This window comes from Pteropus alecto, unplaced genomic scaffold (genome assembly GCF_000325575.1).
Source record: "Pteropus alecto unplaced genomic scaffold, ASM32557v1 scaffold53, whole genome shotgun sequence".
Taxonomy (NCBI): Eukaryota; Metazoa; Chordata; class Mammalia; order Chiroptera; family Pteropodidae; genus Pteropus; species Pteropus alecto.
Window position 1 is genome coordinate 4,054,239 of NW_006434366.1, and position 24,637 is coordinate 4,078,875.

At 51.9% G+C, this 24,637-nt stretch overlaps 1 protein-coding gene across 1 annotated transcript in view; it reads right to left on the reverse strand.

The window, feature by feature from the left end:
• Positions 1–24,637, reverse strand: part of CNTN4 (contactin 4) — a 250,257-nt gene that overhangs the window by 24,328 nt on the left and 201,292 nt on the right. Inside the window, exon 15 of the mRNA XM_006909198.1 lies at positions 2,289–2,464. Coding sequence (XP_006909260.1) covers positions 2,289–2,464 — 176 coding nt within the window. The remainder of the gene's footprint in view (positions 1–2,288; positions 2,465–24,637) is intronic.

A 24,637-nucleotide genomic window follows, 5' to 3' on the forward strand; every position in this document is an offset into this window, starting at 1 on the left:
AAGCGTCTGGAAGCCGGACACACCTGCGGCCTGGAGGTCTGAACGCACGGCAGCCCGTGGACGGGATTTCGTGACTGTTAGGAGTGTGCTCTTTCTTTACACGTTTTGACCAGATCTGTGTTTTCAAAGTCAAGCGGAGACAAAGAGAAACAAAGGCAGGACTGCAGCGTCTCGTGGGACGGGACCGGCTCAGCGCTCTCGTTCCCTCTGGAGTCGTGAGACCCGACCGGCGACTGGATCTCAGCTAACGTCCCGTCCGAAGAGCACGAAGCCGCGCCGGGCGCTTTCCCGCTCCGCTCCGGGCGCAGCCCCGGGAGGCTGTCAGAGGACAATGACATAGGAAGTTTTCCAAAACGTGCGATCATCGGCCGGCTGTGCCCGGCGTCCTGCCCACCGGGCGGACCCAGGTCGTGGACATGGAGAGAGGGCCGACGTCAGAACTGCTTCCGCCCCTCTTCCCTTGCCAAGTGCCAACCGCTGATGATCCTAGTGGTTGACACTCCGCCCTGACACTCGATGGCGCTGTCCTTATGCCGTAGTGATAGCTGGTGGGCTAGTACCAGCCGCACAGAGGGGGCGAGCGCGCGAATCCGCAGATTGAGACCACCACAGAGATGGCCAGCAGGCCTGGCTCCGTGAAGCGTGTCTCCACCTGCCCCGCCTGGGCTGACCTGCGGCCAGCCCAGCGTAAAGGCCACCTCTGTCTGACTGGCAGAGCACGGGTTGTGATCAGTCAGGCGCACCTGTTCCTATTGATTGGCACCTGTGCCACTCTAGAAGATAACATTTGTAGCATCTGTCCTGCCCCAGGCACTGACGTTGGCATGAACGCAAACACTCTGTTGAATTCGTGAAGGTTCCCTTAGGTCACACTGTCCCACTATCAAATGCTGACCCCCTTCCTTCAGTCGATGCAAGAACTGAGTTTACCAGGTCCCTGGCTGTGGGCGGCGCAGGACCAGATGCTCTTCCAGACGCGACGCCTCAGTGCCCTGGTGAGGCAGCCACCCTCTCTCTCGCTCCGTCAAGGTGATCAGGCTGAACCGTGTCCGAGAAGTCTGGGACAGTTAACGCTGGCAGCGTCATGCGGTCTTTCTCAACGAGGGTTCCCAGGGAGGTTCGCTGACGATGAGAGACACCCGTTCACACAATGAGTTAATTTCTCTCCCGTGCAGCCAGCGCGGTGTCCCAGTCATACATGGTTCTCGGGAGAAGTGAGCAAACCGTCACTCGAATCATTTTTGGTGTTTGGCGACTCAGCCGATAGACACTGTTGGCGGAAGGCAGCGAGCATGCGACAGGGGTCGGACCCCATTCGAGAGGAAACGGGTCCTCCGTTGATACTGTGTGGGGACCGTCGTGAGCCATTTATCTCAGCGTAAGGGCAGGGGTGAGATGGGGCGGGCGAGTCAGTGTCATGGGCAGCACGGGGCCCGGTGACGGCGTTTCAGCCACGGCCCCGTTTTCATACGGTTAGACCCCTCCACGCGCACGGCGGCCAGAGTGAACGTCTGTGAATTATGAGGCTGTAAGCCCGTGTTAGGGCAGAAAAACATTTTTTTTTTTTTTTTTTGAGAACGACTATGATCGACCCAAATTATTTCCAGATTTAACCTTTTCTTGGTGTGAGTTCAGCAATATGTATTTTTATGAAAAGTAAGGCATTTTAAAAACTGATCCATGTGAATTCGAATTATCTGGAGGTAATAAACACTCTAATCAGACTTTCAGATTTGAGAACGTGAGCCCTAATGCCACAATGACGAGTCTCCTAGGAGAGCCAGAAGAGTTTCATGAGAAACTTCAAACATGTTAGTAAACTGTCCCTACGCTATTTTCTCTGTCAGGTTCGGGGGCACACGGTGGGGCGGGGCGCACGGTAGGGCGGGGCACACGGTGGGGCGGGGCGCACGGTAGGGCGGGGTGCACAGAGCATGGCAACTGAAGTTCCAAGCTGAGTTCTGCCCCCGAGGAACCGCGAGGCCTGGGCAAGCCTTACAACCCCCTGGCCTCAGTTTCCCCATTCACACACGGCATTGCATAACTACCCTGCAGGGCCGCTGAGGATTTACAGCAGACCGCCACAGAGAGTGGCTGGGTAGGTGATGCCGCATTTATCATGCAAGAGGAAGCAGGAATTACCCGAGTTTCTCGAAATAAGGTGCTTGGACAAAATTGTCAAAGAACAAACGGATATTTCTTTTTGAGTTAAGCCAGCTGCGTGAGTCAGTGTGGGACAGCTCCCCCACACTCCGCGTTTCCGGCGGAGGCCGGACATTGATGCTTACCCCGCCGACTCGCTCAAAGTGGTCCCCGTCTTTGTCAAAATCTATCAGGTGTCCGTTAAACGACCAAGTAAACACGATGTCCAGCGAGTGGTCATGGGTCACCTGGCACGTCAGAACAATGCTTTCTCCGACGGTGACGTCCATGCTGGAAGGGGGCACCATCACCCTTGTTGGATCTGCAGAACGAAAACACGACAAACCAACCAAGGCTGTGGGCTTGTGTGGAAACAAACGTAGCATCCAGGAAGGTGAAACACTGAGTAGAGTTTCACTTTATTTCTTTTTCAGGCTGTGACCTGCAAACTTCAGTCATCTAGGAAGCTCAGATTCAGGCCAAGAGGTCATTTTTAATAAGAAAAGATGAAAATATGCATTATGCCAACCTTCCCAGAGCAACGGGACCCAGCTGGGGAGCACTGAGGTTGGTTAGATCTGCTAAGAAGCTTCTGGAAGGGCCTGCTCTGAAATCAGCTCTTCATTTCAGTATAATTTCCTCCAGTCTTTTCTGTCCATGGCTTTTGTTCTGTTTTGCACTATTATAAACATGCTACGCATATGATTTTCCTGTCTTAGCTCTACTTGATATAATATTAGGTATGTTTACATCTTTACTCTTTTTTTTCTTAATCTGCTAATGCATTATTAAGTTTGTAAGTTTTAACCATTCGGAAGTAGTAGACATTTTTGCACATTTTATTATAGCTATAGTTATTAATCATGCTGTAATGACCACGACTGACAAAGTGATACATGTGTTACTTCTTTAAAAAGAGGTCTACGAATCTGTTGTAAGGTCACTTTTCACATTATAGTTTGAGCTGGAGATGGAATGGCTTGCTTAGCTGAGACGGTGTGTGAGCTGGCACACACACCCCAAGGCTACACTCACACACAGGTGGTCCCACCTGTCACTGCAACTCGGTGTCATAAATAGTGTCAGAGAGTGCACCAGTGGAAAGCGATCTCAGGTCAATACAAAAGTCATGTAAGTGACTAAAGAGTGAAATTCTGAATTCGGCCATATTCTGGAAATTTCTCTGCACTACACCAAATCAAACAAAACCAGCCCAACAAATCATGGCCAAGAACACATCCAGAGCAAACAAAACGACAAAGAACACACGATGGTCCCCTCCTGTCTTCCTGGGACGGCGGTTCAGGCGGGGGGTGAGGAAGCTTTCAGTGAGTGTCCTTCTTACAGCAGAGTCTCCGCTGGGGACTTTGAAATGATATCTCCTGGGAGACTTTGACGGATCTTTTTTCCAACAACCCGTGCTAAACTTTCCTCTTTAAAGAGAGGATTTAGAACAGGTTTCCCGCCCTTTTATCCAATGATGGAAAGCGACCATCTCTGATCATTAGAATAGAAAAGTCCGTGTCCCACAGATAGATGCTGGTCTGGTGGTGGGACACGCTCGTTGTTTTCTGAAAACGGAAAAAATCATGTTACGTGGGCTGGTGAGCTTTCGGTCACCGTTGAATGAGTAATAGCCATGAAATGAGTGAAAGCAGGGAATGCCAGCCAGGGGGCCTCTCTCTTATTCCCAAACCCGAGGCTTTTGCAAGTCACATAATCAAAATCCGCTCTATTGATTAAATGATTGGCAGGAATAGATACAGATTGAGTTTGTTTGTTTGTTTTTTAAATGAGGGAAGGAGTCGAGAGCAAATCACCTTAGAAGAATTCCCAGCAAAACAAACAAACGAACAAAACTAGGAATAGCTTCATTTTGACTCAACATGTCACTTATCACTTTCGGATTCAAATTTTCCCTCACCTATAAATGAATAATACCTGGCTAAAATGATAGGCATCTATGGTTTTTACGTGGCAAGACGTTGCCCAGTTCTATTATCCACAGCCATCCCCTGACTTTGCCTGTAACGATTCAGATTTTCATTTTACTGTATCTTCATTCATTTGTTCATCTGTCCAGCAAGCACGTATTGTGTGTTCCACGGATGACAGCGTCCTCTATGATGAGAAATATAACAGAGAATGAGGGAGTAACGTTTGTAATAACTGAGCCCCTTATGTCCTGGACACGGCGTTAAGCATCTTCGTGGGTTATTTCATTTCTTCTTAACGAGTAGGTATTATCGTCCCTACCTAACGAATGAGGGAAGCTGGTGGACGAGTGGGCCGAAGGAACTCTCTGCCGTGCTAAGCTGCTGCTTTTCATTTCGCCGAAAACACGATCTCCGTTCACAGATCATCCACAGAACAGTCTAAGGGCACAACCCCGCAATTTGCGCTCTTCATTATGTGTAGTCAACCGAAGATATTTAAATGCAGAAGAGATTCAGAGAAGGCCACGCAGTGAAGACGGTTTCAGAGGGTTTTAGTGCAAGAGTAATGAAGTTGCTGCCTTAGGCAGGTCAGAAGCAGCGATGATTTTCTGCTGAAAATGCTGATGCTAGCTCTAAGCTTACATATCAGACTCGTGAGTGCAGAGTCAGAGAGCCAGGCTCAAGAGTTTAAGAATGTCTTGGCTTCCTGTCCCTGACAACTTCCGAGTGAGCAGCAAAGGGCTGGCACATGCCTCAGTGCCTAGAGTCATGTGCAATTCTGGCTCCCATGTGTTAATTGACATTTGTTCCCTGAAGAAGTGTTCATCCATTCACGCACAGGCAGGGATCTGGGGCAGATTTCGTTATTGGTGAACTCAGCTTCCTGTGAACTGAGGACCAGAGATGTCCCTTAACTCAAGGACGGTGGCAGCACAGTCGCTGCACTGATAGCTGCTGATTCATTCACTTAGTTCTCGTCACCAATTCACATTCTCAGCCCCGAAGTAGCAAGAATCAATGCACAGCAAGGTGTGCAATGTACACACACCAGAGGGGTGCCCTCGGGACCAGAGAGGATTAAACGGAAGAGGTTTAAAACCTCATCGGCTCTCTGTTTTCTCAAATCGTATGCTTATTCAGAAGTCCTGTTTTCTGTGTCGTGAATTCTGATGCTTTTCACTCGATTAATTTCCTTAAATTTGAGTACAAACACGGTACACAAACAGATGGCTTCTTCAAAACAAAACTGTCTCCCCTCCTTTGGTTTTAATTCATCAAGATCAGGAAGAACTTCTATTTACGACTTCTGCTCTGGAGAGTAACTCCAACTATTGTTCTGTGCGTAGCACTCTCAAAGGCAATTACAACTCAAGATGTGAAGCGATGTCTGGGTTTGGAAGTAATTAAATAGCAACAACAAACAGGACCGACGACACCCCTAAACTTCCCTGCTCACGGTTGGTCCACCATGCGGAGAATGATAAATTCAGAACTCTGTAGACCTGATGCTTAAACATATACATGTACTTACCAAGTGCCTAATCCTCCTAGAGTTAAAAAAAATATTCTTTTATGTTCTGTAGTGTTCCATATGTTACGTTCTGTGATACGTAGAGGACAGAAAGTAAACCAAGCACTTTGTTCTAAAGATCACGGCAACCATGAGAGTTAATCATTCACCACTGTGTTGATGATTAGGTCAACAGTCAGATGTGTAAATTATAACACGTTATCCAATTCATAACACGTTCTGACTCGCACCGTGAAAGCTTTCTGATTTACGGCTTTTATCATCCGTAACAATGAGTGTCTGCGCGTCCGCAGGATAAGAATCCCATTGTGATGCCACTTCTCCTAGGCCATTCCAGCCTTCCCGCTGTGGCCGAGCTGCCTCTCACTCATGGGGCCGAGACAGTCACTCGGTGTCTAGCGGGAAAGCACGTGAAGTATGCAATGGTAATCTTCATTCACGGAGGGTACGTGTCTCCTTTTGTTGGTGAATTTCTTCATGGCGATGGTTTGATGATACCTTTTGGTCAGGTTGTGTCTTTTTTCGTATATTAATTTTTATAGAGAACATGTTAAATATCAGGCACTTCAAGAACGGGAGCTCGTCAAAGAGCTGACAAGTCAGCTCATCTCAGACGACACAAGGGGGACTGGACAGAGAACTCTTTTTAATAGCCAGATGCCACAGCAAAGACGGTTGATTAATGATCACGGTACACCCGGAGGTAGCATGTCTTGGGGTGATTCAGCCCTCTCTAGCTGGTCCCATTATTTTTCAATAAAAATAAAACCAGTGCCGAATGAACTATATTTATCAATTCTGCAGAAAACACACATCTAAAAGGAATACCCTAAGCACTGGATGAGAATTAAAGTTCACAGTGATTTGAAGCTGGACAAATTCTTTCGTTTAGGATGAAATTTAATAGGGACAAAGGCAAAAAGCTACACTTAGAAAATCAGCTGCACGGGTGCAGGCTCAGTTAGACAGCATTGGGGGTTCACAGGAAAAAGGCTTGAGCTTTTCGGTGTCGACAGCCAGAGAAAGCTAAGGCCATCCTTGGTCGCGTTCACCGCATGTGATGGTCCATCTCAGAGAGGTAAAAGCCCCATTGCATTTTGCACTAACGGGACCAGAGAGCTCGCTAAGCGTCTTTGAATTCGTCGACAGATTCACGGGCCTAGGCTAGTGAAAGGCTAATAAATCTCTAACAGCTAAAATAGCTGAAAGTATCTGACCCAAGAACAAGAAATTCGAGGGGACAGAACAGAGGTCCTCAAATACGTGAAGGGGCTACAGGCAGAAGGTGACTTCAGCTTATCTCGTGTCGTCCCAGAGTGGAGAGCAGAGCGTGACGACAAAGGCGTGTGCCGGCTCTGCCATGTACGGGGTGACTTTCTGACGATCCGATCTTTCTCACAGGGCGAGGGTCCGTCTCAGAGAAATAATCGCCACGTTGGGAAGTATTCGAGCAGAGGTGGCACCCTCAGGCAGGGTGACAATGAAGTCCAGCCAGGCTGGACGACGCCCGTGATCTCTCTGGGGACCATGGGAATCCAAGCCCCCTCCACAGTTCTCCCAACCACCTTCTCCTGTGAGGTTCACGCGCGCTACCTGTCTGCTCCGTTTCTTCCACAGTGAGCTTGCGCGCCGGTGCGAAACGTCACTTACACAGACCCCGTGCGTCCCTGTCGTCAGGCCCCTGAGGGCCGGCGGCCACAGCTCACGCTGCCTGGCGCCCGGCTCCATCCCGCCTCACGCCAGTGGCTGACAATCGGAGAACCGTGGATGTGGTGACGGACGAGACCGAGGCCCGAACCAGAAGAGCTGGAGGTCGGGAAGCGTCCTGCGTGCTTCTCACTCTGCGCCCTGACGCACCTGTGAGACCACGGAGCGTAAAGAGCCACCTGAGGACTCTCTCGGGCGCAGACCCGGCCTCTGCTGGGACCCACCTGCTTTGCCTCCGAGGCCACATCAAGGGTTCACTGTCTCTTGCTTTAAAAAAGTAACTTATTAAAAAATAACTTACTTTGAAATAATGTCAAACTTAAGAAAAGTAGAAGGAACGCTGTCCCTTTCACATGCTCCCCCCCGGTCCCCATTGTCATTTTACTGCATTTGCTCATTTCCTTCCCTCTCGTATATGATAGAGATATAATATATGCGATATCATCTACAATATATAATATCGACCCGACAGCATGAGTCTTTTTCCGAACCTTTTGAGAGCGACTACAGACGCGATGTCTCATCGCCCCAAATGTTCAGTTCATATTTCCCCAAAGACGCCTCTCTATCAACCAGCGCTCGGCCCTCCAAACAAGGAAATCGACCGTGTGACACCATCTCTGTGCAAGTCAGGTGTCATTCAACGCTTGCCGACTTCCCCAGTGACGTCTCTGCCCCTTGGCCCAGGACCTCACCCGGGAACGCGTGCCGAATGCAGTTGTCACGGGTCTTCGGATGCCTTGCATTTAAAACACTCATTACTCACTGGGACGCTTGAATTGTCCCCGCTTTGGCCAGTGGGAGTCGCGGACAGGGAGAGAGGACCGACCTTGCCAGTCTCCCCATGAGCCAACGGAGGCCGCGCGTGCTCGGCGGGCCATCACTGGAGTGCTGTGTGACATCGTCTCAGCACTGACCACGTTGGCCCCGGCCACCCGGCCGTGCTGGCATCCGCCTGGCTTCTCCTCTCCCTTCTGCTGACCACTCTCCCCTGATGACTAACTGGTGTCTGGTGGGAGGTGTTCTGCGATCCCCCGGCTCAGGATCCCAAGAAGACCCCCGCCCGGATCGCCCACCGCCGTGACGGCTTTGCGTCCACACGGCGACTCTCTGTTCCCGTTGTTCCTTGACGCACACTAGCTGACGTTCCTCTCGAAGGAACAGCATGTCCTATGTGTCACCTGGGTCTAAACTCTCGGCTTCCTACTTTACTCAGTGGGTTGCATCTTTACTATCATCATTCATTTCGATGCTCAGATTGTCCCCACTTCGGCCAGTGGGAGTCCTGGTAAGCTGACTGCTCTGTCCTTGTACTTCATTACGATTTGTTGAGAGTGGCCCTACTTTCTGGCCCAGTCAGATGTGCGGGGCCCACTTTGCACTTTTCTCTGCTCTAGCCCAAGGACCAGCATCCCCAGGGCGGCCTGGTCCCTGAGTGGACCCTTCTGAGAGCAGCTGCTGACAGGTCGTCTCATCACCCTTAATCACCCGCGGTTTGAGGACCAAGATGAGGACAGGCACGTGCTCACCGAGGCTAGGTGCCCTCGGCCCCAACTGAGTGCTCACACGCACACACGCACACACGCACGCACACACGCACACACATGTGCAATGCACGTACCTACACATCCACAAAGACATCCAAGAGGACAGCCACATGCTCACCAAGGCTAGGTGCCCTCGGCCCCAACGCTGAGTGCTCACACGCACACACGCACGCACACACGTGTGCAATGCACGTACCTACACATCCACGAAGACATCCATGAGGACAGCCACGTGCTCACCGAGGCTAGGTGCCCTCGGCCCCAACACTGAGTGCTCACACGCACACACGCACGCACACGCGTGTGCAATGCACGTACCTACACATCCACGACTACTTCTGTGTATTATATCTTATTTGCTTAACCGACTTTTTCGTTCAGCGTAATCAGTCCTCGACCTTGATAGCTGTCCCCTCTGCCAGCTGACCCTCAACTCTGCCTTGTCCTGGGCTTCTGGGCCTACAGCCCCGTGCTTCACACAGACCTCCAGCCCCCTCGCCGCCCTGCACGCTCAGCCACTGTGCTAACTCCTCTGCTGGCAGGGAAGATGGGACTTAGATCGCCTTAGTACTTAAAATATAAACATTTTAAACTAGATGCACCACAGAAGAAATAAAAATGATGTCCAAGTGTAAATCGAGAGCACATGCCACTTAAAACTCGCTGTGAGCTACTTCGTAGAAGGATGAACGCGAGAATCGAAACGCTCTGAATTTCTGCATTGTACACCAGGGGGAAAATTGGCGTCGATACATTAATAAAATCCCTGTTGTCAGGGGCAAGGCATTACTTAAAATGATATTAAGCTTTTAGAGAATAGTTCATCATTCAACAGAAGAAAAATTGATCGATTTTCTGATCATTCTTCTCTGCTAGGTCATTAAGTTCCACGTTCTAAAGCAGCTATCGAAAAACAGACATCAGTATAATTTCCAGTGTGTCCTTTGCCGTCTGAGTCACTTTTCAGAAACAAATTCATCTGTCAGGGAAGGGGCGGGGAATGACGGAGGGTACAGCGAGGTAGGTTATCCTTAAGAAAGTGACCCACTTGGCTACAAATCCTTGCCGGATTATTCCATCATTGCTGGTGTGAGTCTTTGTTGTATCTGCTGACCGTCTCTGATGGTGGCAGACTTCCTCGTCATAATTTTGGTTTCGAAGCTCACCTCATAAGGGAGTGTTTCTTCCTCATGAGTGTTCTTCTCGGCGGTGTGGCTGTACAGCCCTAACTCGGGGTATGTCAGAGATCTGGGGTCCGCTTCACAGAGGGTGGCGAACTATCGGGCGTTGTACCCTACGTTACACAGGCCTGACTCACTGCTCACTCAGGTCACACAGCAATTCCCTTCGACGTTCTACGATCTGGGTAGAGACCCGCCCCTCGGCCCCCCAGTTTCCTAGCACGAAGCCGAGTTCCAGGCCCTGGCTTTGGGCACAGGCCACTTTGAGCACCAAAATTCCCCTACGAAATAAAAACTACCCAGCGCATCGTCTAGATGACCTCAGGCCCGCAGAGGTTTGGCATTTGTTTGTAGGTCTCCGTTTTGGTCACAGCGTGACTCTTGGACATCCTTTAGATGTTTAATTTCTTTCAGACGTGCGCTTTTCACTAAGATTTATTTTCTGTGGAGCAGCTATAATTGTGAATTGAGAATTCAAAAAACTTTAAAACAAGCATTAGCTGTTTTTCTCTCTATTTATCTTACCTGTTTTGTTAACACAATTAAAATCTGATTCTGTTGTACAAACAAGGGATGGGGAAGTAGTTGGGAAGAATTGGTGACTTTGGCTTCGTCGAGGACAAGGAAATCTGCTCTTTTACGGTGGCCGTAAAGACACAGCGGTGACCACAGAGCCCTTCCAGGGGTTGGGGTCATTAGCCATTCACGCCGAGAAGCGCTGCCACGCGGTCTCGGGCCCTGGGGCTCTGAACGGCTGCTGCAATTCGACAAATAACATTGGAAAGAAACACGAGGCCAAGCCTGATCCCGTGAAGCAAGCCACAAATCACCCCTGAGCAGAAGGATCACCGATCTGTTTTCAAGGACCCGGGACAAAACACAACGCACGGCTGTTTGGTAAGCTCGACGGCCGCGAGTGGACAGCGCGATGCACAAGCCGAGGCGGGTGGTCACGGATGGGTACGGGGGGAACGAGCAGCCACGTGAAGGGCAAAGCCATGGGATTTGCCTGGTCGACACGTGCAGCAGGAAGCACCGGTCCCATCGTGAAGACTGCTCTGACGACGCCCCGGTGGCCTCGGTCCCTTCCCGTCTCCAACTCAGTCACGGCGGTTAATGAGTTTTCGTTGTGTCTTGTCTTGCTTTTAAATCAGCAGGTTCTGCTTGGTCTCAAAGTCGCTCGTGGTCAACTCATGTGCTCTTTGTTTTACCTGTCGCCAGGGAAAGCACACCTGCCCGTTGGGGGTCCGTGCCATAGTTTAGAAGTGGGTTTCTCCGTTGGGATGTCTTCCCACGTGGAGAGACGTTCACGCAGGGGCCCATGCTCCCACCGTGGACAGAACGCTCCCCTGTCCGAGCAGCGCCAGGCGTGGGCAGGCCCGTGAAATTCACCCTCGCACGTTTCCTTTCCGACGCTTTCTTTAAGATTTAAAAGAAATGATCTAAACAGACGGTTGGGAAAGACTATTCTTATTGATGAATTAAAGAAGCTGTATCTATAAGACAAGATATGATGAAAATTACTCTATGGCATTTTTTTTTGACTGTCGAGAAAGATTTAAAAAAAAAAATGATAGATGGCGACCTCAGATCTCTTTTGACCCTAGAGAAACATTTTCATTAACTAATAATCAGAATTCTTCCTGTGTGAGAACAAAGGGGTAGAGGACACAGACGAGTATCTCGTCCGTATGCGTCCCTGGGCAAAAGGGTCTCACGGAAATCCCATCCGTCTCAGGGAAATAAAATCCCACCTCAGACCAGGTGGAAGAAAGGCCTGGCGAGGTCTTTGCTGATTAAAGGAACTTCTCACGGCACCTGATGGGCGGCTGGCTGTTATCTTCTGATGCGAAGTGAGAGATTTTGTGCCTAACCCACGCAGGAAATGAGCCCCACACCCTGAGGCGAGGACGGGGCGTTCACAGACAATGCCTGCCATTGTCACAGCCATGGGCGAGCGAACACCCAGCACCCTGCCTGCGACGCAGCTGCCGGAAGGACTGGCGTCTGGTCAGCAGGTGGTGCTGAAGCCTCAGCAGAAGGGGCCGGCGGCCCTCCTTTCTGCTCATCCTGCCTCCGTCAGCGATTTGCTGCATGTTTTCAAATTCCTCATTTTAAGGCCTCTGCATCTCAGGAAGCGGATGATAATTCTCATATCCTAAAGCAGGATTTCTTTGTTTGCTAACAGATTTGAGAAAAAGATCACGGAGGAGCCTACGACGCTTAAAACCCAGGGCGTGCCTGCTTTCGTGGACATCGTTAGAGCTGATTTATGGAGCTTTCCCCCAAACCACACCAAACGGCCCCGCCCGCTGCGGCAGTCTGGGCCACGCTGACGAGCTCGTGGGGGGGCTCGTCTGTCATTCCAAATGCACTTCCTCCTGAACCCACTTCAGCCCCTGGGCCTCCGCGATCACCGAGGTGCCCCTCCTGGGTGCATGGCGGCTGCGACATCAGGAGATTAGCTACTAAAAAGTTCTTCCTGCTGCGTCGCCAGCGTCCGAGTGTGATCCGCACACACACCTGTCGAATCTGGAGAGGAGGGTGAGACGAGCGCCCCCTTTCTGTTTCCGTTACTGATCTCCATGTCGAGGGGGAAGGGGCAGAGAGCTGGCAAACACGCTCGTGCAGGAAGAACCACTTTCGGGGGTCGATGTGAGGGCCACTGCACGTTTAGTCCAGGCTTCCTCCCCAGGGAACGGAATCTGGCCTCTCTGTTGAGAGCTGCTGACCCAAGGGGGGTGGGGAATTAGCCGAGGGTCAGAGAAGGATAAAGCAACTTAATTTAGTTTATTTTCAGAGTGATGTTTACAAGTGTTTGAAATTAGGTACAGCGGACATAAAAATCTAAAGATATGTTAAATAATTTAAAACTTAGGTCTAGTCTGTGTAGAGGATGGAGGGGTGGGGGGGGGACGGGGAAGCCGGAGACAGGGAACCAGAGCACGGAGGACCCAGCGGAGAGCAGCAGTGTCCCCCGCGCACACACCCCAGAGGTCAGGGCTGCACGGAGGACACTCACGCCCGGGGAAGGCACACAGCCACAAGGGATGAAGGCCAACACCTTGGCTGGGCCAGCTGCGTCCTGGTCAGTGTGATCACTGACGGATAAGTGGCATCTTGGTCCCTCCGCCTACAGGGGGCACTGAAGTGAGAGGTCTGATGTGGCTCCAAGAGCCACCTGCACGTGTCCTCACTGCTCTTTTCTACAGTGACACCCGGTTTTCCCGTGCGGCTCTGTGGAGCCCCGCAGTGCTACTATTGTCTAAAAAACTGACTGACAGCACTGAAAATTGTTCATGCACTTTAGAAAGGGGTTTATTTGGGCGGGCGGGAAGCTTTCTGGCCAGGTCTTGGTCAACTGGAAAAAAATAAACACAAACTTCTTTCTCATTCCAGAAACACGTTACTTGAATTACAACGAACAAAAACTCCTAGGGGTGTGTGTTTTGTGTGTGTTCGCGTGCATGCGTGCGTGTTTGCGTGTCCACGGGTGTGCGTGCGTGCGTCTGCGTGTGTGTCCGTGTGTGCACACGTGTTTGTGTGCATGTGTGTGCATGTGTGTATCTGTGTGTCTGTGCATGTGTGTGCATGTGCATGTGTGTGTGTTCGTGTGTGCCCACGTGCATGTGTGTGTGTGTGTGCGCATGTGTGTGCATGTGCAAGTGCCCGCGTGTGTGTGCCTGCATGTGTGTGCACGTGCGTGTGTCTGTGTGCGTGCGTCTGCGTGCGTCTGCGTGTGTGCGTGTGCATGTGTGTGTGTCCATGTACGTGCGTGTGTGCGCATGTGCATGTGTGTGCATGTGTGTGCGTGTGTGCATGTGTATGTGTGTTCATGTGCATGTGCGTGCATGTGAGTGTGTGCGTGTGTGCATGTGCATGTGTGTGCATGTGCGTGTGTCCGTGTGCCTGCGCATCCAAACGTCTGCTCCTGAGCAAATCCTTTAAAGCTGTACAGGAGCCGTACTCACTCCCCGGATTACGCGAGACGCGGACAGCCCGCCATCGGCAGGGGAGGCGGTGAGGAAAGGCCCAGCCGGCCCTATATGAGTTACGCTCGTTATTTGCGTAACTCATGCCGTGTCCCTGGGGTGTCTCTCTGGGCTGTGGTGCAAAAGAGGGGACAGAATTTTCCAAATTGTTGCAGCACCAAATAGACAGACACTCGCAGAGATAACGTCTAAGAAAAACCGGTCCGCTCGTTCGTCAAGCAGGCGCACGGCCCTGTGCATCGGTTCGCCACGCCACGGCCTACGAACGCGTCTCCTCCTTTCCCACGGCTCTGCTGCGCCCTGCGACTGACGCCACGGGGCTCTCTCTGCACTGAGCAGGGAGCCAACGGGCCCCAAGCGATCAGACACTGTACCAGGACCTGCGACTTTGGTCATCGCCAGACAGTACCGTTCCCACAGCGAACGCCCGCTCCTGCAGCACGGCAGCCAGAGCCCCCGCCGTTTCTTCCCAGGAGAGGGGGCGATGCTGGAGGGCTAGGAGGAGGCCGGACACCCACGTCACTCAGAGAAGCCCAGGCCCGGAGCCCATGCCAGCCAGACAGCGTAGCTGCGAGTTGTTTCTCACAAAGCGGAAAGGCTTCTGTTAGAGATGTTTTGACGCTGCCACGGGTTTTACTTAGAATGTCAGCATGACGAGAGGCATAAAACCCTCTATTCAGTGTCTCACGGACCCGGTTTCCAGGTGTGGCCACAGAGCACCGATACGCAGACGGGCCCATCACTGTCGGGAAGTCGTGTGACGTTCGACATCTCCGGGCTACAGTTTTCTCATCTGTAATTTGGAAGTGATGGTTTCTGGCATCCCAGGATGACTATGAAATGCAAACCGGGTTAATGGATTTTAACACGCTTCATGAACCATAAGGTGCTACCCAAATGTGAGATGCTATTCTCGCTGTTGCTATGGATGCCGAAGATTTGCTTGGGGGCAAAAAAAAAAAAAGACTCATTCCGCGGATAAGGAGAGGGTGGCATTCTGAGCTCACTGTGGGAAGCCACAGTTCCAAAACGCTGTTGGCCACTTGATAAAAGCCGGTGGCAATGACAAAGCCATTCCTGGTTTGAGCACAGGACTGTGTATTCGATCGCCAGACGCTTCCGGCTAAGCGCGAAGGCGCAACAGGTACATCACACGCCCACAGCATCCCGGCTTCGCAGTCACGGGACGGCATCCGGGCACGGCCGCCCCCCGCAGGTTTCCCGAGAGATGGGGGGGCAGCCGCAGACCCGCGAGAAAGGCGGCGAATTCCAAAAGAATCGCGGACCTGGTTAGACAAGGGGGTGAAACACGGACAGAGAAAACGCGGCGTCCACACCGCTGGCCTCTGATGATGGACGTGGCGTGCCCCGGGGTGCTGGGGGCTGGTGCCCACGGACGGGGTCTGAAGACTGAATGGGGCCGATTCAAGAGAAACAGTGGAAACGTTTGGCTTCGTTACTCCAACCAAGAGCGATCGCTGCCGTGTGTTCGTCCAGGTGGCTGCGTCACCTGCTTATTAAACGTTTCCCTCCCGTTTTGTGCTTATCTGGTAGGTCATTTGCATAGAGAACAAAGAAAAAAATACAGCACGTGCATTTCCTATGGAGGCCCAGTTCCCGCGGGCTGGGATTTCCATTTCGGATCATGGTGAAACGGTGACGAGACCGTGACAGCCACCATCACCATCACTGCTCACTATCATCATCGTCGTCGTGGCTTTCGTGTGTTCTGTGTTTGCCATGGGCCAGGCTCTGGACGAAGACCCGTGGCTGTGCCCTCGCTAACGTGCATGCGTTGCTGGGGCGGAGGCCGCGTCTCTGTTCAGCACGTGTCCCTTAGACACAGTGTGGCAGCGACGCAACCAGGTGAGTGGCCGGGGCGCGAATGAACCGCCAGCAGTGAGACTTCACCGCTCTGTGACACGGGGGTCATTATCGCCTCTTAATAGACAATGAACCTGAGGCTCCCCTAAGGAGGCTCAGTGCATTCCCCAGGGCCACAGCCGTAACTAGAGGGACAAACAGGTATTCAACCCCAGGTCTGCTTGACTGCAAAGCCCTAGAAGTTACCGATTTCACCGCTCACTTCAGCTCATCGGGAAAGAGGCGTTTGGGTGGCTGCCAGGGTTTAGGTCTAAATGAGTTTTGCCTAATTCTCTTTTTATCCTGATGGAATGTGATGCGACGTATTGGAACCAGGGGAGCTTGCAGCAGTCGGGGTGTAAGAAGGAGCTAGAAGAAACGGGATTTAAGGAGTAAAGTAACGGAAAGTTTTGAGACCGGCACGTGCTATGTAACATGCTCAATCAACAGCCGTTCCTAAGAATCTCGCAGGACAGAGAGGGTATCACTCCACATTCCATTCGGGGCGATGCCCACACCCCAACAAGGCCGGCAGGGCTCTCCCCGGCACCGGCCGACACTTTCTCACGGAAATTCTAAGCAGAAAGAGCCTCCCACTCTCCGGTGTAAAGATAGGTCTGAACTGAAAGGTGTTGTGCAGACTTTGGTAGCAAAACGGAGCATATTCTGGGGGTAGAAAGCTGCTCTTTCAGACCGGAAGTGGTTCAGAAACAGAGCTGAGCGGCCAGAAATATCTGGATGCAAATTCTGGCTCTACCGCTTGCTAGCTCACTGGTTACGGGCAGCTCACCAGTCTTGTCAGTCGGTGAACTTGTTTCTTGACTTGTAATAGTCCCGCAGCTCCATGTCACATGACTAGAGCATTTGAAGTCTCGATACAAATCGGTCATCATCGTCACCAATGTCACCACTGAGCTCATCTGCGTCTGGGTCCCTGTGCGGCCACTGCGGGAACTTTCTAAGAAAAACGCAGGGCTTGGGGAGCAGAGAGCAAAGTTTAGTTTGAGAAAAATATACAAAGAGGTCTCCAAAGAAATACTGTGGTTCTCTGAGGAACGACGAAACCTGCCTCGACTTTATAGAGAAGCCGAAGAGGAAACGAAATTGACAGCTACCGAAGATGCTAACAGATGCTCCCAATTATTTTCCGCTGGTGAAAGGATCATAAGGAAATTATCACAGAACACAGACATCGCTCTGCCAGAACAGTGTACAAACATCCAGAGAAACAGCACAGGTGCGTTCTTGGTCACTTGCCAGGGCAATGCGCCAAGTTTGAAGACGGTCCTCAGAGTGACACCAAGTCAAGAGATTATCATGCTTGTTGTGTCCACATCCCAGGACCTCCATTAGCTCTCTGGACATCAACAGGCACTGTGAAAAATGCTGAAGACAGGACAATGTGACCCCGAGCTGAGAAGATTAATAACCGGCGAATAACTAAACCAGCTCACTGATAGTGTGCCATGCTGATTTCTACAGCTTTCTTAATGGATTATTTGAGTAGTTTATGGGGCATGGCCCAAAATATGCTTTATTGAGGGACATGAAAGGTCTGAGCAAAGCTTAGCCGAGTGCTGTCTTTGGCTTTAAAACACGTCATCTTTTTAAAATTTCGTTTTCCCCTCTCGTCTTCTCTTTGATAATTCTTTGGGGGTCAGAAATCATACAAGGACTAAGCGTGACTTTCGGGACTTGGGCGCGAATCCCCACACATGCTGTGGGATTGCTCGCCTCACGGGGTCGGGCCGGGGCGCACTGCCGGACCGCGTACACCAGGCACGTGTGGGGAGGTGGCGTCCTGAACCTCCGATGGCCAACCCATTCCTCAGTGGGTTGATCAGTCGTATCGATCAGTCGTCAAGAGGTCGGGATTCTAGTGCAGAGGGGTCTTCGCACGGTGCCAAGCATGGATTTAGAGTCTCCACTGTGTCAGCGGCCGGGTGTCCCACACACAGTCCCTCTTTGTGATAAGCTCAGTCGAAATGATCACGTTTCTACAAATAACCTATGAACAGTGGCAAGCAGGACCTGGAGAAATCAGATAAATGACACAGGTGTCGATTTCACAGGGCCTCCCCCTTCTCTGCTACTTGGCCTATAGAGAGCTGGTCAAAAATAATTTACATACTGAGCTGATTTTACAAGAACAGAATAATAAAAAAGCAACAGAAATAATCACTATGATTATGTATCAAGCGCTGTGCTGGCTTCCTCCCAGAAATTATCTCATTTCCTCTTTATAACAACACTGTTAGGACTCTGGGAAGTCTCTGAGCCTCTTCAAATAGTGGAGCAGGGGTTCGTTCGTTGGAGCCTGGGAGGCATAACCGCTAAAACCGGGGGCGCCGGGACGCGAGTGGACGGCGAGGACGCGAGTGGACGGCGAGCAGACAGGAAGCCCCGAGTCCCGAGCTGGCGACGCGGAGACAGAGTGGCAGACTGGCTTCCTCTCGTTACAGTACCCCCCAGATTCGGGAACCGGTGGCATCGGGTCCCCCTGGAGGCGGAGGCGGGGGCGCACGGGCTGAGTGTTTCAGACTCGGGTGAGTCCCCAGACGCGCTCTCGCATACCACGCGGCCCGGCGCCCACCGTCCTCGCCCCGGACGTGTGCCGGCGTCTCGCTCTCGGAGCAGGTCGTGGAGGGCGGGGACGGGCCTGGGGACACGGGGCTCAGCCGAGGGCGGCAGGGATTCCGCGGACGTTTACAGCGCAAATGCTGAGACTTCCAGCTCCCGTCCTTGATCTGGCTTCTAGGGCTCCGCAGGGAGAGGTCTGTCCCCGAGCAGGAGGCAGAATATTCTTTCACTAGGAACGGCCAAAAACGAACAAAACCCCGAGGCGCCCCGAGGAAGCGGCTCAGTCCCCCCGATTCACATGTTGAGTTCATGTGAGTAGAAACTCTGCAAAACGCTGTAAAGCTATATACAGAAACAATATAAACAAACAAAAGATAGTAGGGAAATCAGAAAGATGGGCCCAAAAGAGAAAAAATAATGCTCGTGACTGCCCCACTGACCGCTGAGAAACAGCGCCGCATCGTCACGGTCAGGTCGCCGTGGGGTGACACTCTAGCCAGAATTACGGTGTATTCGCATTAGGGGGATGGGCATTGAGAGAGCACACGGTGGGCGGGGGCACCCGAAAAGACGGGATGCTGTCGGGACCTGAGGGAAGACCGGCCCCCCTGAGAATTGAGGGCCCTCCCCGCCTCGCAGGAGTTGTCATCTCGAATATGGAGCCTGGCGTTGGCCGCGCGGCTGAGTAACGAGCGATGGCTAATTTACGTCCTAGTTATGGGCTCCGAGAACCCAGGGGAGGGCACAGCGCGTCGCCAGCCCCGGCCGTCCTGATGGCGTCCCTGGGGGTGGCCCCTCGCTGGCCCGGGGCGGCCCTGGCTCTCCTCTGCCGCTCTGTCTGTCCACGGCACCCTGCTCGCTCCAGTGAGGACGGAAAATTAGTCAAGGGCCTGGCGACACTTCATCAGCGCTCCCACGCTGGGGTGCCGCCTCACACCCGCTGCACCCCCACTTCCCTCTCCATGCCAGCTCGTCACCGAGCCCGTCCTGTGCCTCTTACTCTCTTTCTAACGGAAAACGAGCGTGTATTTACCTGACTTGACGTATTGTTCTCTATACTGTTTTCAAAATAAAGGCAACTGCACTTCCTAGGTGCTTTAAATTAAATCAGGTTATTCGACAACTGACAGCACCCTTCCGCTCAGGCATCATAGATAACCAACCACGGGCAGAGCCAGGTGACACCTTTTGTAGGCTATTGATTAAAAGGAGCTGATATCCATCTTTCAAGTCCAGAATAATCCGCTGGCATCACAGAAATGATAGCGAGCTTACAGAGAAGGTTAATCAGATACACGGGAAATCATATCGGCCCCTTGATAAAGTACAAGTCACTCAGAGATCAATCACAGACTCCGGCTGCCCGCACCGCCGTCCCTCGAAAAACAGGGTTCGGGGCAGGCGGGGCTTGTTTGTCAAAGGCCTGGCATGAGCGAGGCGCTCTGTGGTCGGAAGAGTTTTGCCTGCAGGGAACACCGATTTGCGGGTTTTATCATCCACGCACAAGGGCAAACGGCATAGACAGAAGAAGCGGGTCTCCAGTCACGACTGACTTTCTCAGAGAGGAGAGCGGCTGACCTCTCAGCCCCCAGTGCTGCTGGGAGCCACGGTCAGGGGCAGAGTTGACACCGCGCTTGGGGACACCGCGCTTGGGCGAGCGGCAGCGGAGGAGACGGGAGGCGAAGGGGCCCCAGGCGGGCGGACACTGACATCCTTCGAGGCAGCTGCTCGGTGCCGGGGGCTGTGGGTGCTTTGCAGAGAGAGTTCTACGCTCACCACCGGCAGGACGTGCTGTTTCATAGAGGAGGAAAATAAGATGAGTCTGTCCCGGGTCACGGCCTGTGTGTCCCAGGCCCACAGGTCAGAGGGCTGGAGCTGGTGCATGAGACCAGACACCAAAGCCTGTCCCTGTCACCGAGCCCCGCCCAGGGCTTCTAATGCCCCCTGGTGTGCCACTTACTAACCTGCGCAGCCGCTGCTTTAATCACACGAATTTGCTGAGCCTGTGGGGCGGCCACGTTGTGGGGTGGGGTGGGGCTCGGGCTCCTGGGCCTCGGCTTGACCAAGAATCTCCCCTTGCCGGTGTCCTTCACAGACAGAAAGGGCTAGAAGAGGCGGTTCCACGCCGTTCAAGAATCTCAAAGGGGCCTTGCCATTGAGCCAATTCATGAACTGGCTGCAAGAATAAGATGATTCTAATATGCTGGAAAGGAGACGTGGTTATGTTGCCTAGTCACTCGTTTGTTCATTCATCCATTCATTCATTCATTCATTCAATAGTTACAGGGCGCCTAATATGTGCAAGGCATGTGCTAATGACTGCAGGGTAGGTCAGCTCTTCCCACCCCCGTACGCTTGCCTTCTAGCGAGGGTGACGGAGGATGGAGGCACCAGAAGCAAACACAGAAGCCACGCTAAACGGTGACAGCGATATTCAGGAAGTGAACCGTGTGCCATGGTAGAGAAGAGGAGGAACCCGCCAACCAGACGGGCAGAGAAGACTCCGAAGACGATCTGAAGGGTGAGGAGTCAGTCGCGCGATGAAGTCAGGGAGTAGGGTGGAAGGAGGAGGATTTTATAACAGAGAGAGAACTTATCCAAATATTTCATACTATTACAGTAACGATCTGAACATAATAATATGAAATGTAAAGGCAAACATACATGGGCAGGTGCGTGCGTGCGCGCGCGCGCACACACACACACACACACGCACACACACCCCTTATTTCTGGAGGTATTTACATTATCAAAGCCCACTGGCAAAAAGCCGAAAACAATAGAAGGCACATAGATACATAAGTAAGGGAAACAGAAGTACCTCTCTTTATAGATAAGGAAACGAAGGTTCAGAGAGATGATACATTTTCATCAAGGTCACTTGGGCTGAGAAAGGACATAGGTTAAAGTCGGGGTCGTTTAAGCCCAGCTGTGGCACCCCCTCCCAGGTACCCCAGCAGTAAGGCGTGCCCTGGCCAGCGTGACTGGCGGGGTGTAAGCCTTCCAGAGCCTGAGACCGTGATGGGCTCCCGGCGGTCTGTTCAGCCCGGTGCCCCGGCCACCGCTCCAGGTGGCTTAGCAGGATTTCACAGGTTTGATGAGAGGCCAATACCAAATGACCAATCCATGCAAAAATGACAGTAATAATGACGCCTGATGCCTATGTTCACCACGTGGACCGTACCGGGCGCTTGAAAGGATTATCTCACCGGATTCCCTGCACATCTTTACGAGGGAGGCACTGTCTTTATTTCCATCGTGGGCTCATCGGACTCAAAGTCTCAGGGACAGCGGAGCGATGGAAATAGCAGCGGACCTTGAGTTTGGAGGTTGGGTTCTGACCTGCAACGTGTCGCTTTGCCTTTCGGAGCCCGTTTCCTCCTCTGTCGATGGGGAACGTGATACGTTTTCTGTCTCCCTCACTCGGTCAGGATGGTGCGTGTTCTGTGTCATGAAAAGTGGCCAGATGATTTCCCTGTGGCTACTGGTTCACCTCTTCCTCGATGTGAATAAAATCGTAATGGCGGATGACACAGAAAACAACCCAGCTGCAGTGTTTAACAAACCTATGGGTGAAATGCGTCCACAGGATTCAGTGGGCATGAATCTGAAGGACATTAAAGCCTGTCAACATGCTCACACAGGAAAGTGGCCGGGCTGTCGGCAGGGGATGAGGCAGGACGGGCGGACAGACGCAGGTGTGAGTTTCCAGCAATATCCGACTTCTTAAGTTGATCACAGGTCTACGGATATTTATTGTTTTACTAAAACAATACGGAAATAGTTACAGATATCCAAGGGAAAATGTGGGCCCGTCATCGTCGTCTGTCAATCAGCTGGGAGCGACTTCTTCACCAGGAAAATGAACCGTACCTCACTTCTCACGGAACTAGCGAATCTTACTGAACTTTAGGCTTGTCGTTAGAGATTCCAAAAAGAATGATGATCAAGTGGGAGTCACATAGAGTCTCCTAAAACCATAACAGGTGCAACGACGCAGTTACACAGAGAGACGCGGAAGGAGTATCGAGACGGTCATCGGATACCCTCCCAGGGTCAAAACCCAGGATGACTGAACGGCTGGTGATGGGACCCCATGAAGGAAAGAGCTCAGGAGAAAGTGCGGGAGCCGGGAGGAAAGGGTGGAGCCAGCACACGGGAAGGGCTTTGTTCGCGAGGCCAAGCGCGCGCCGGCGCAGCGAGATGCTTATGGAAGGGTACGGCCGTTTGGCCAGGTGCCGTGAGCGGCACAGAAAGGAGGGAATGATCATTCGTGTGCTGCTAGGTGCTAATTAATTTAAATACACGGTCTGATTTAGTCTTCCCGAACATCCCATGCAGTAGGTCCTGTTCTACCCATTTTACAAGTTCACTTTGAACTTGTCACTTTGAACTGTAAGCGAGAATGCTGGGATTTGAACCCGATTTGTCTGTTGCGAACGCTGCGTTCTTCTCTCTGCCAGGTGCTGGGAGGGAAGAGAACGGATGGATCAGAACAGAGAGAACGTTTCCGCCCAGTTACCTGGCGCTGATATCTGTCACAGTGTCACAGGGCTGGGGAGGGAGGGGCTCGGAGTCTGTGGAGCCGTTTGCAGTGACGGGGTCCCCTGGGAGTGGAGCGCCCGGCTGCCATCAGCGCAAGCGGGGCGGGGAGACACACCTCGGTTACCAGGAGTGGCAAAGCTGGGGATCCCCACCAGCTTCTCAAGCTCCGGGGGTGCCTCATCCCGGGAGGTCACAGCTGGGAAATTTACTTCCTTTTCCTTCTTCCTTCCTTTTATTTTTTTGGTGCGTGCGACAGCTCATTACCTATTTTTCCCTTTTAAATTGAGATATAATTCACATAACATGAAATTCACCCTTTAAAAGTATACAATTCCTGGATTTTTTTTTGTGTGCCACCATGAGCACTACCTAACTCCATCCCGTGCCATGACTGCAAACAGAAATCCCGGTTCTCCCCTCCCCCACCCACTGGCGACAGCTAACGCACTTTGTTTCTATTGTGCATGTGCCTGTTCTAGACATTGCTTAGAAATACAATTACGTAATATGTGGCTTTTTGTTTCTGGGTTCTTTCACTTAGCATCATATTTTTCAGGTTCATGCACGTATCGGTAGCGCGTATCAATGTTCCGTTCTTTTTTATGGGTGACTAGGATTCCACTGTGTGGACAGATCACGCTTGGTCTATGCGTTCGTCAGCTGGTGGGCACTGGCTTGGTTCCACTTTGCGCTGTTATGAATCACGCTGCTTTGAACATTCACGTGCAAGTTTTCCTTGCTTTCCGATCTATCTACACGGGGCTCAGTTTTAAAGTCAGTGCGGAAAACAAAAGTTTAATGCACTAAAACTGCCCTTAAAAATCCCACAGGGAGGCCCTGCCTCGGAATCGATCTGGTGTAAAGAGGGGGTGTGCCTCACTCCGGCTCTCCTTGGCCGCGTGCCCTCTGAAGTGGCTGGCTCGTGTCTGGCGCCATATTGTGTAGAAGGATCGACGTGTCATCAAACCCCGGGGGCCCGTTCGGTGGGATGAGATGCTCACATTTTAAGAGGTACGTGAAGACTGAGACAACCTGAGCCCGGGGCCCCTTCATGCCCTCGTCTCGTGACCCCTCCGAGATCGACGAGCAGGCAAAACTGCCCACGCCGCCGACGCTGTGGCTTTTTCCTTTCTTCGGTGTCTGCATCTGAACTGCAGTGACATAAATGGTCGTGTCACGCAACTCTCTAGCACGCGAGACACTTCATCTCATTCTCTCGGGAGGCCTGAGTGAGAAACCTCCAGAGAGACTGTGCTGTGGTTGCAGCAGAAATTGGAAATCAGAGGGCTTCCCTGCTTTAGTCCAACTAAGTTCTTTATCGAACCACAGAACTTTAGAACTGGGAGAGGCCTGAGCTCTCTCTGTTCAAAGCTCATCACTTTACAGGTGAGGAACCCGGAATCTGGAGCGATAGGGTCCACCTAGCATCACACGATTGGCAGGTAACGGAGCCGGGCCCAGGGCCCGATGGGCAAGGCCTCAGCTTCCTAGTTTTTCCATGGACCGAATCACTGCCGTATTCACAAAATTGAGAAAAAGTAGGTTATATCTCCTCAAGTTTTTACTCTTTGCAACCTTTATAACACAGCGTGTTGTCTACTGTTTTAGTCTC